This window comes from Danio rerio, chromosome 16, assembly GCF_052040795.2.
Source record: "Danio rerio strain M-AB ecotype USA chromosome 16, GRCz13ab, whole genome shotgun sequence".
In the NCBI taxonomy this organism is placed as follows: domain Eukaryota; kingdom Metazoa; phylum Chordata; class Actinopteri; order Cypriniformes; family Danionidae; genus Danio; species Danio rerio.
Window position 1 is genome coordinate 37123733 of NC_141036.1, and position 12649 is coordinate 37136381.

Below are 12649 nucleotides of genomic sequence, written 5' to 3' on the forward strand. Positions count from 1 at the left end.
CTGACAGGTGAATATGCGTAAATACAAAAAACAGAGGGAATTTAGTTAATTAACTATATCATTTCCCTTACAGACATTCAGCTCAAATGAACATAGCAAGAGCTGATAAGAGATGGAATACCAACAAGCAGCAAATCTTGCTCAAGATTTAGCGTTTTGTCCTGCGTCCTTTGATAAAAAAATCGTTTTATCTCTCTCTTCCTTCTCTCCATTAATTCAGAAGCCCTGCAGGGTACTTCATCAAACCTGAATGCGACCATCCTGATACGTGACCTGTTGTCAAAAAGTGTGAAATGATAAGGTGGTGGCTTTTTTGAAAGCGGCTCTTATTTTTTGGGCTGGTTCTCCCGTTGAGTACCTGCCCGGTCCCAGCACGGCACACGCCGGGAGTCAATAGAAGTTAACAAGTCTCCCAAACATTCCTGCTCCTTTTGTTGAAACGGCAACAGACAATGCAGCCCGAGAGAGAATAAAAAGCTTTGAAGTACATAAAACCTAAAAGGATGCAGCCAAGTAGATTTAAAGTAGTCACTGATTTCCAAAAACTGGTTTGTATAGAAACAATAAAAGGGGAGAGAATTTATGGAGAAATTATACAGTGGATTTGTCACTTAAAATATCGGAACTGTCTGGCGGACAAAGCCACATGCTGAGGATTAATGGTTGCGCCAGACCTTTGATTCTGCTCTCTCTTTTCTCTGCCCTTGACAAATTGGATTTTGGGGATGGGAAGGTCGCTGGGGCCTATTGTCTCTTGACCGTTTGGAGCGGTTCATTATGCGTGAGGGTGAGGGAAAGTCTCCATGTGACCATCTCGGAGGGCTCTACAGCTGCTAAAAGAGCGCAACTCTCTCATAGCGCGCTGCTCGCCCTTGCGCATTAATGTGCCGAGGGGTACCTGACTGCGCCATAAGAAAAGCCGGATCACACACGCCACCGCGTCACTTGGCGGGCGGATATTAGTCTGTCCTCATCTCAGACTCTCTGCTCATCTCAATCAGCGCCTGCTTGGTCCTCCTGGTTCTGACAGCGAAAGCCCCACACAGAGCCAACCATGCAAGCGACTCGGACACCCACTATCAGCGTGTACGCCTACTGCAGCATCCCAGCCGGTCTTCGGATAGGACCGGTCCCGGGCATCTTCAAACTGGGAAAGTATGTTTCGGACCGCAAGGAACTTGGAGTAAAAAAGAAGGTAAGTCCGTTTGATTTATTTCCTTAAAGAAAGGCGTTTTCTTGAAATATTTTATAACTTTTGGAAGATATATATATATATATATATATATATATATATATATATATATATATATATATATATATATATATATATATATATATATAAAATGAATATTGAGAAAATTATTTTGTTTATTTTTTGAATTACAAATAAATTAAGCGTTCGTGCATGACATTTTAAACGAGATGGCAAATTATTGCAAACGCAATGCTTGTAAATATGCATTTTAATTGTATTTTTATTTAATAATCTAAATGACAAATAATATAAGTTAAAATGAAATAAAAAAGAAACGTACAATGACTATTATTATTAATAATTATCATTAATACTATTATTGTAATTATTAATGCATTGTTATTATGCGTATTATAATTTTAACAGTGTTATGTTAAAGAAACAAAGCATCTTTAAAAGCACAATTTAAGTATTTCTATGCAGTGAAATAAAAGTTTACATTTTTTACGAGTCTCGATGCTGACCTGTCACTCTTCATAAAGCGTCTTCTTATTAATTGGTTTGTGCTGTCAAGTTGGAAATAATTGAGTTACATTAGCAGGACAACATGTCATTCTGTGCCTTTTACTTAACCGCCTTAATAGGGTGACCTGAGTTTCTGCGCGAGATTTCATGCCCTGTCCCCCATTTAATTTGAGAGCTTGAGGGCTGTTTTTCCCCAGTTGACTATTTTATTTCTATTAAATAAATGAATTAATTGTAAATAAAAATTAATAATAAACACACAAATAAATACAACTGAAAACAGCTGTATTAAGCAAATCTCTAAATAGATTGGCTTAAATAAATGTATAAATTAGTTTATTCCTAAAACAATCAGATATTTTATTACTTTACATTTTCGAAAGTATTTAAAATGAGTTTATTCCACCACTAAAATGTAAAACATTTGTAAATTAAATGGGCGTAAAAGGCGTCACGTAAAATGACATTTACTTTCCTAAATAAGTTGTAAATAGACTGGAGCTCTTTACGCTGTCTGCTTCTGTGATTGATGCGCGTAAATGCAACGCCGCGGGCCATGGGCGATCATCAGGTGCAATCTCTGTGTCAAATGTCACGCTTTAATCTTTAATTTGTTTGAACAGAATGGAAATGCTTTGACACTCTTCAAATTCGTTTCTCATATCAAGTCAATTATGTGGCCTGCTCCTTGAAAATTATCGCCATTGTTTAATAGACCGAATAAAACCACATTAACGCGCTTTTGTCTGAAATACCTCGGGGTGATATAATTAATAATGTTTCAGAAGAAAATGCAACAAAAGGAAATCTAAAACGTGTACAAATACATTGAAATGGATTAATTAAACCACAATTTCAACAGCTACAAATTTGTTTTAGTACTATTTGTTATGAGAAAAATGAACAACACTAAAAAGGAATCAAATTTGTATTTGTAGATTCGTCTGGTAAGGGGTGAATTCGTGGATGAGTCTGGAAGCGCAGTTCCAGATTGGATTGGGTTAATACGCGCGGCCAGGAACGGCCAAGAACAGAACCTCGAAGCAGTGTCCGATTTACCTGGAGGGCAGGTAAGCAAAAACATCTACAAAATAAATCTGAATTTGATCCTAAATTATAAGTCAGTTCTAATACTTTTTATTCTTTCGAAAGATATTTTACCGTGTGGTGAGGGAAATCCAAGCTGGAGAGGAATTGAGTGTTTGGTATTCCAACTCGTTGGCGCAATGGTTTGACATTCCCACAACGGCAACTCCAACACATGACGAAAAAGGTGAGACCTCATATATATATATATATTTTTTAATCCACGATAACAATAGTAGAAAAATTTATGAGTTTTTTAATACACCTAACTATATCTAAGAAATATAAAAACATATTTATAAACCACATCAAAATAGTTTTCAAGCTAATGTAAACCGGTCGTTTTTAAATCACTAAACAACACGACAATACTCATTTTAAAACGAATAGTAAATGAGTCAGGATGTCATGGGCTATGATTTTTAAGCATCCCCGCCACCAGCAGTGCAAATCCTATTTAAATCCCGTTTAATAGGCTTATCTGCGAATGTTGTCAGATTATCCCTGTTTACTTAGTAAATCGAAAGGTCTGTCGTCTGGGGCAGTAACTGTTATTGATTAGTTGAGAATTATAAAACTGAGTAAACATACTGTAGGCTATACTGTATTTGCTGTATTAACGTGATTGATTATACTCAGTGGCACTATATGCATTACCTCTTTTAATTCGTCTCATCCAAAGTCTCCTGGGTTGATGCACGGTGTTCAGCGAGGGGAAGAGGTTAACCAATGTCACCCTGTCATTAATATTCATGTATTCAAAAGGAGATGAATTCAAAAAGGTGCTCTACGGTAAATTAGCTGCCTGCTTAAGGTATTGTTGACTAGTGAATGCAAACTTTTATGTGGGATGTATATTGCCCTGATTCGCGACGCTGTACTGTGAGGGCTGCTCTCTGGCCAATACGCGGTGCGCTTCTTGACATACGCTTGCTATTCTACAGCGTCAACAGATGGACCAGCCTCATTGTCTTATGCGACTAGCGATTTCAAGCAACAGCTGCCGCCAATTCCACGGGAAAGCGAACAGAGAAAGTCCCCTATTCAATGTATTGGTTTGTAAGCGCCAGATTGGGTCGGCGCTTGCTCTTTTGATGGTGAGGTGACAATAAACAACGGGGTTTTGCGGATTACAAAATCATTACATCTATATCATTGACCCCGGACTGCCCAACTGGTGTCATGCCAACGTGACCAAGCAGTGATGATAAAGACTAAAGGCTGCAGGCTTTAAAGGTTATCTGCTTATCTTCTCCATGCACATGAAGAATAGTTGGCACTCGTGGCTTTGGAAACTAAGATACATTGTTGTTTAAAACAAATCAATTAATCAAATCAAGTTACTTGATTTTTGTTTTTGGTGTAAATTAAAAGGTTCTACTGTAAAACAGGTGCAATTTCCGCAGGGCGACCATAATAACCCATTTTTACATTTTTTTTTATTTTATTTCAGTGACACGAATAGTTTATGTAGTTTAGTATGTTTATTTTAATGATCAATTTACGATTATATGTTTTGCATTTTAGGGCATTTATTAAACTTAATTATATGCATTTTCCGTAAGTAACCACACAACCAATCTTATATTGCACGAGTGTTTTTGTGGGGATAAACAGAAAGACAGTAAGAGTCAAAATTATAGAATATGTGTAAAGATCATCTCCCATTTCATTTTCCACGATAAATATACAAATAAATAGCTAAGAACTTAATTTCTCAACATTTTGAACTAATTAAACCCTCAGATGTAAGATTTTCAATTAGTAGGCCTATATATCGAATAAATATAACATCAGTTTAATAAGCTTATTATTGCATTAATCTCATTAAAAAAAAAAATAATCCTAATGACTTTAGTGGTTCTGGATCATAAATGACATGTTTAAAAGAATCTGTCTAAAAGGGAAATTTCCACAAAACTTTTTTTTTTTTTGAACCACAAAATTAAGTTTGGCCTCATAAAAAAAAAAAACTTTTTGCAGGTGAAAAAAATCTCAGTAAATATGCTAATAAAAAGTTTATGATAAGTGAACAAAACTATTATTTTTAATTACAATTTTATATTTAATAATTTGATATACAATGTCTTTCAGTTAAAGAGTTGAGGGTGCAGTATCAAACGTTTCCACTAAATTAATATTGTCTCACGTGTCCACTGCTATCATTTATGGCCACAAACAACACAAATGTGTGCATTTTATCCAAGACATTTTTACTTTAAATTCATGTTCATGGTTTGATAGCAAAAGGAAGTGTTAATAATTATGACAACAACTAATGGTTATGACATTTTGTTTCAGGTGAGGAGCGATACATTTGCTGGTATTGTTGGAGAATATTCAAATACCCGAACACCTTGAAAGCTCATGTGCATTTCCACTGCGCCTTGAGCAACGGAAGAAGCTTAGTGAGCAACGAGCAAGTGAGAGGCACAGACAACTTCAACAGATCTCCAAAATCCGGGGACATCCCTAACACGTCGACTTCTCCACGAAACGGCCACAGCACCTTCATGTCAGACGCGGTAAAACGCGTCGCCTCTACCTCGCCGTTCGCTAACAAAGCGAAAAAACCGACCGCGGAGGAGCAGGACAGGGCCCTTGACATGAGCGTGACCTCCGCCAGGAACCCCGGACACATCTTGGGCCTCGGCGGGACACCGTCTGTGCTCAACAGCATGGGCTTCCATACGGGCGTGCGCTCTGCTTTCAAGCCAATGGGACTTGCGAAGATATCCCCTGCTGAGGTTCCGAGAGATGAGCATAATGTCAAACCAAACAGCATTGGGTTTAGCAAACTGCTGGGGAACATCAAGTCAGTGCGCGGCCTGAATGAAACACTGCCTAGTGTTCACCCCTCAAAGTGCGCACACCCCATGGACAGCACACCTCCAGTGATCCCTTGCGCAAACGCCATTCGTGGTTTTCCTCTGCTGCCACATTTTGAGGAGACCTCAGCTTTTAAACACGTTGACAGCCGCGTGCACCCTGCCCTGTCGCCCTCGCGCTACTCCCAGCTGCCGGCCGGGTTTCACTTCGAGAGGTTTTCCTTGCCACAGTTTGATGGGGGGAAATCATATAATGGAGACTGCAATATACCCATCATGCCATTCACAGTGTACAACGGAGAACTCCTTTATAGTTCCCCATACTATCCCCTAAAATTTCACTTTGGTAACCTGCTAAAATACCCAGACTACTTTGGCGCACCTGCTCTAAATCCAGATCTAAACTCGATCACGAACATCGATAGGGAGATCGCCATGCACACACAACAGCTGTCCGAAATCGCCGTGGAGAAGAACCGCTCACGACTGGACTCTTTGGCCGCTTCAAACCCCAACTCGGGCAAGCCCAAAAAGGGACACTTGTGTTTGTACTGTGGCAAGCTGTACTCTCGAAAATACGGGTTGAAGATTCACATGAGGACTCATACAGGCTACAAACCACTCAAATGCAAAGTGTGCTTCAGGCCTTTTGGCGATCCGAGCAATCTGAACAAACACATCCGCCTGCACGCGGAGGGAAATACGCCCTACAGGTGCGAGTTTTGCGGAAAGGTCCTCGTGCGCAGGCGGGATTTGGAGAGGCACGTCAAATCTAGGCATCCTGGTCAAAGCATAAAAAAATCCGACGTCAAAATGGAAGGCATGTTTGAGGACGGGGAGCAAAAAAGCGACAACGACAGCGACGTCGACGTTTGCTTCACAGATGATCAGAGCGACCAGGAATCGAGCAAAAACAATGATTAATGGGCCACTTTACGGACACACTAAAACAGACTTTTGCTCTTAAGTAGCTAAATTATGCATGTACATAAATTAGTAATGAATTGTTTGTTTATTTTATATAATTATTGTGAAAGAAAATGTTCCCTTATTAAATAAATAAATCTGTGAAGGAGGCACTCATGAAGTTGATCTCAAATCATGCTTATTGGAATTGAGGACATCTCAGCACACCCAATGCGGAGCTGCACTTTATAAAGACGGGTTTATGTCATACAACAGATCATGCGTCTTTCTATAATAAATACTGTCTTACCGATTCTTTATAACACAGCGTTGGAATTACCCGTCAAATCCGCACTTTTTATTACCAAAAGCATTTTAACACATGATGTAAAAAGTGATTTTTATTTTATTACTGTTATTTGCAGATCAACGGGCACCCCAACAAAAATAAAAGCGGTGTTTCAAATAAATTATGGTGTTTCTATTTAGTGCAAGAGTTGTCAAAATGTGAATATTATACGTTCTTCGTTGAATGACAGCTGAAGGTTGTTTCTATGAATATTATTTTATACTGTATATGACCATATTTTTCTTAAATTCCTTCCACATTCCATCTTAAATAAAATGGAGGAAATTATGTAAAAGGTTTGATCGTTTATACCTATTTTATGAACTGCATGTCTGGAGCAAATTCTGATTTGTCTAGATTCTATTCAAAGAAATAAAAAACAAAATAAGATCATGAAAAAGTATTAAGGATATGAGAGAAATAAATCATCACTGAAATGTAACACTATATATCAGAATATATGATTCATTATAGCTTATAGTATTTATAGTATTTAATTATAGTAAAATTAACTATGTGTCTCTAAAAAGTCACGGTTACATCTACTTAATTAGCTATTTTTGCTTTTATATATATATAACTAGCCTAATTTTGCCGATTTAAATCTAATTTACCAGGATTTAATGAGCGCGCTTTTCTTTTTCTACAGTGTCAGGTAAATAATTGGATAACGCTACACGTAATTACTTGAGCTATTAATTTTTCTTTTAACATTTTATTTCACCTATTCTTACGGTGTAAAAAGCAACTGCTATTTTTTTTTCAGAGATGTATTTTTTGAATTCTAACATTACTTCGTTATGTTCATTCAATCATAATTTTCTTGATTATATTAAGCACATTTTTTGATTACATGAACACTAGGCTAAACCTATTCTATAGAAAAAATAAAAATAAATGCTGAAAAAATAAATTCTAGCGGAATAAATATAGACGTCTTCCAAGTTGTGAGCAAATCTAAACTGCAACATGTAAGGTAAAGAAATTTACCCTTTAGATTAGGGGAAGAGGACTTGGTGTAGTACTGAAAAAGCAGCAATTTTTCTCCACACGGTAGGCTATTCTATGCCATTTCATTTTCTTTCCTGCTCCACATTGGTGTGTCCTTGATATGCAGCATTCTTCTCCTCCCTCCATTCTTCATACAGTGGCACAATCACGTGTGACTTTATCTTTCAAAACCTCGGCTGTTACCAGTCATCGCCTCTGTGTCTTCAGTTCTGACAATACAAGAACAAGAACTGTGAGTTATGGCATTAGCAGCTGACCATGATTGTTTTCATTTCTTATTCTGGATCAAATAAAAGCAAAAGTGCAAATTCTGTACGAATTGACGGTTTAACTTGTGCAGACAATATTTACATCGGATCGTGACACAAAATGCTTTTGAATGTTTAGAGTTTGCCGTTTTTTCCCAAATGGGCAGGGTGTTATTATGCAGTTTTTTTCTCGGCGCTATAAAAATAAAAGATGTTGGAAACGGGCCAGCAACAACCCGTTTATGCCCGCCCTGGTGCCCCTCACCCCCATCCGCGCTCAAATCAATTAGTGCCGTTGATTAGTACAGACACCAGAAAGAGGGATTGATAAAGAGACTGATGGCTTTTCACACAGTGTGAGAGCTCGAGAAGTTTGCCAAAGCATTAACACATTATACCGAAAAATAAAATAACTTTAATAATAAAATGCAAAATTAGCTATATATATATATATATATATATATATATATATATATATATATATATATATATATATATATATATATATAAATACACATTTAAAATTGTTTATGTTGATATGCAGGGTCCGGCAGAGCCAATTCCAGAGTTTTCAGAGTTTATATATATATATATATTAAAAAAAAAAAAAAAAAAAAAAAAAAAAAATATATATATATATATATATATATATATATATATATAATTTTACTCAACTGATAATTGTATAACAAATTGCAGCAGAGCTTTTTTTGAGTTGACTGAACTTTCAAACCAAGTACTTGACTCGATTTAAGTTGCCTTAAAATTTTAGGTTGAGTTAAAGTTTTTATAGTATTGTACAACCCACCACTAAACAGCCAATTATGCTAGGTTCATATTATTATTATTTTTTGATACATAGGTTAGGCAATACTCACAATTGCAGGCCATCAGGGCCAGAAGCCTTTAAAAATGACAAAGGTAGGAATGGGCATAATGTGATTTTTAAAATGAATTGTTATCGTTTTAAAATAAACTTATTGATCCAAGTACCTTTGAGGCAAGTCATTTTACTCAGCAGCCATCTTTGAAACACTTTTCGGATGGTATGCTCGGGCATTTTGTGAATGGGGAAACATCAAATTCTTCAAAACTGCTTGGAAGCTTACGATTAAATTTCATTTTAGGAATCACCAATAAAATGAAACAATTACAGTATCTTCAGTTTTATTTCTAAATGTCCAAATCACACAAAATCTGCAGAAATGCATGGTTTGAGCCCCTCCTTCGAAGTGTCGTCAGTTTATAAGGATTGATGATTGGCTACTGTACTAGAAGGCAGCTTTATTCGCCATACAGCAATTGATGATTGGCTCCTGTACTAGGTGGGTTTTATTAACCGTATTTACCTTTACATTTTTCCACATTAAAAACAATAGTAGTGACATGTCTTGTGTATTCTATAGTTATTGACTTGATACAAACAACACATAATTATAAATACACAACACCAGACTTAACATTTAGGATCTAATTGTATACTGGGAAATAGTTAATATGCATTCAAACATCAGACTTTTTATTGCCTTTGATTCATTCAGCTCCATTGTTTTTTTTTTAGAATAATCATAACCCAAACCTACATTCTTCCAAAACAAAAGCACAATAAATATCATTCTTAATGAATCCTGAAATATTTTGTCAATTAATTGTTTTTACATTTTTTCAAACAATCCACTGCACAATAGAGCTTACGTTTTCCCTACTTGGCTGGCAAAGAAAAATAACAATACCAACACAAAGTATCAACCAACTGGTAAAAAAAAACAAAAAAACATTTAGATTAATATTACAAACAATAAAAATGAACACAAATTTGTTTCACTCCTTTAGCAAAGGAACAATACTTGATGGAATATTTTTAAAGTATAGCTGCGAAAGAAAGTACTGGATTCTGGATGTTAGTTTCTTGTGTTGAACTTTGCGATAGTAATTTCTCGATAACAAAAATGCATATGAATAGGAAACGAGATGTATTGCAGTCCTTGACAGCCGGGTCAAGGAACGGGACCCCAGAATGATTCCCTTTCCTCCATCTGCACCTCGCCACCCATCCACCAAACAACCTATTGGAGCTGTAGGTGTTTAGACTGAAACACACAGCACTATAGAAAATAAGTTGACAGGTGAAGGGGAGAGACACGATTGTTAAAGCACAGAAAGCCAGCAAGATCTCATCCTTCACCCACTTTGACCCACCATAAGATTGAAATTTCTCTGCAGCAATGTAAGCGATTAAGTGATTGTGGAGACTTTTAATCAATAAGAATCCAGTACTAATTCAAAAATCCAGCAAATATGATAAGAAATGACTAAATTAGTACAACCTCCACATGTAACATAACTTGTATACACATATAAGCGTGAATGTATCAATCAAATATTTAATATATAAAATAAAATGAATGATAAAACAGGCTTCAGCATCTACAAAATAATAAATAAAATCCATCTTTATACATTTCATATCGTTGATGAAGCAGTTTGGATGGAGTAATGGATAAAAATAAATAAAACCGCCCTACAGCCCTTTTGGCAATACTTTATTTTGATGGTCCCTATTGCACATTTTGTTGAATAAAAGTTGCATTGATATGCCAATTAATTCTCATTTGAGCATTAAGTACACTGTAAACAATTTTAAGCAATACACAACAAAAAAAATATGTATACATTTTTTGTTCCTTTTGCTTTACTTGTTTACTCAACTTTTGAAAAAATCAGCTGCACTGAACTAAAATGATCTGTCAGTGATTCAAAAACATTTAGTTGGATTAACGTAAGATTAGTTGAGTGAACAAAAAAAAAAATCTTTATTTCCTTTCATTTTTTTCTTATGTACTCAACAGTAATTTTACATTTATTGATAGGACAGTAGAGAGTATAGACAGAAAAGCATGGGAAAAGGAGCGAGAGGAAGGATCAATACAGGACCTTCAAGGGGGAACCAAACTCAGGTTGCTGTGAACACCAGAGTACCATGTGTCATCGCACTAACCACACCATTGGCACTGACGTGTATTAAACTTTTGAAAACATCAGTTGCACTGACCTAAAATGTCTGAAGTTGAGTAAACATAAAAACTCTTGTAGAAATTGGTAAGAAATAATAAATTATCAGAACAAACATAGTTCAATTAAAAACTAAAACATAGATAAATGTTAACAAAATCTTTATTAGACACAGAATTAAAAACAGAACAGGAGGTAAAACAACAATAATGGTAAACAAGACAAGGATCAAAACATGGCAGGACAAACAGGCAAAATGCTTTGTAATGCTTCACATGTGAAGCACGCCTTCCTGTTTTTTTTTTTTTTTTTAACTATTTTTGTTTGTTCTGATAATGTGTTATTTCTTTAGTACCAGTTTCCACAAGAGTTATTTCAGACATTTTACATCAGTGAAACTGATGTTTTTAAAAGTTAAGCACATGTCGGCGTCATTGGAGTATGTAGTTAGTGTGTCGACACATGGCCCTTCGGTGTTCACAGCGACCTGAATTCGATACCCGCCTCAAGGTCCTGCCAATCCTTCGGAAATAAGGATTATCCTAAGGAAATAAGGATTATGTTTTTTTGTTAATTCAACTTCAGGCATTCCAGTTCAGCAGTAGAACCTCTCCAGAAAACTATTAATCTTATGTCAACCAAACTAAATGTTTTTGTATTACTTACAGATAATTTTAGGTCAGTGCAGCTGATGTTTTTAAAAGTTGAGTAAACAAGAAAAAACAAAAGGAAATAAGGATTGTTTTTTTATATATATAATTTTTTACAGTCTGCTTAATCTCTATTGATACTACTCCTTCAATAAACTATTTACTGACTACGAGAAACTTTGCAAGTATGTCAACTTACACTAACCCTAACCTTAACTGAACGGCCTAATGTGAATTAGATGGCATGTAGATGCAATGTAACTTAAATTCATCAAAATGCATTAGAGGGACCATCAATATAAAGTGATATCAATTTATTTTTGCTGCTTCTTCAATCTACTTATTTAAAAAGAGCTGAATCAACACAGGTCTTGAGGGCTTTTTGAGACAACCTAATTGTTTTATGTTCAACCCACTTACATTTGTAAAAATAACTAAGTTAACTTAATCGATTTGTGTTTGGATAACATGAAGGAAGTGTGTTAAATCCAGCATTTTTTAGTGTACTACAAAAAATAAATAAATAAATGAAATAAAATATCTCAGATGAAGTGATGAAGCAGTTTGTTAGATGCACAATTAGATAGGAAAAAAATTAAAATAAAATAATAATAAAATAAAATCATCTGCATCTTCATGAGCCTAAAGCATAAAGCACTTTTCACAGTGGATAGAAAATAAAACTAAAGTTTTAATGAAACAAAAAGGGAACATCGCAACCCTACAGAAGATAAAGCCGACAGGAAAAATAGCTAAATAAAAAAAACAGAATCGACCAAAGCTAAATTCCTACCACAAGGTTTTGCGCTCCTTAGCATTACCGCATTCATAATGCTGTT

The 12649-nt window shown here is 35.7% G+C and overlaps 1 protein-coding gene and 1 long non-coding RNA gene across 15 annotated transcripts in view; one reads left to right on the forward strand and one right to left on the reverse strand.

The window, feature by feature from the left end:
• The window catches only part of LOC137487925 (uncharacterized), an 84090-nt gene that overhangs the window by 13173 nt on the left and 58268 nt on the right, over positions 1–12649 (reverse strand). For all 14 annotated transcript variants that reach the window (XR_015511649.1, XR_015511653.1, XR_015511646.1 and 11 more), the window contains one exon: positions 7880–8109. This is a non-coding gene — a long non-coding RNA (uncharacterized LOC137487925). The remainder of the gene's footprint in view (positions 1–7879; positions 8110–12649) is intronic.
• On the forward strand, positions 854–7368 carry prdm13 (PR domain containing 13). Its single transcript, NM_001326454.1, is given in 4 exon segments — positions 854–1195; positions 2659–2790; positions 2873–2993; positions 5108–7368. Coding segments are annotated over 4 exon segments (1845 nt in total). The 5' UTR covers positions 854–1054; the 3' UTR covers positions 6559–7368.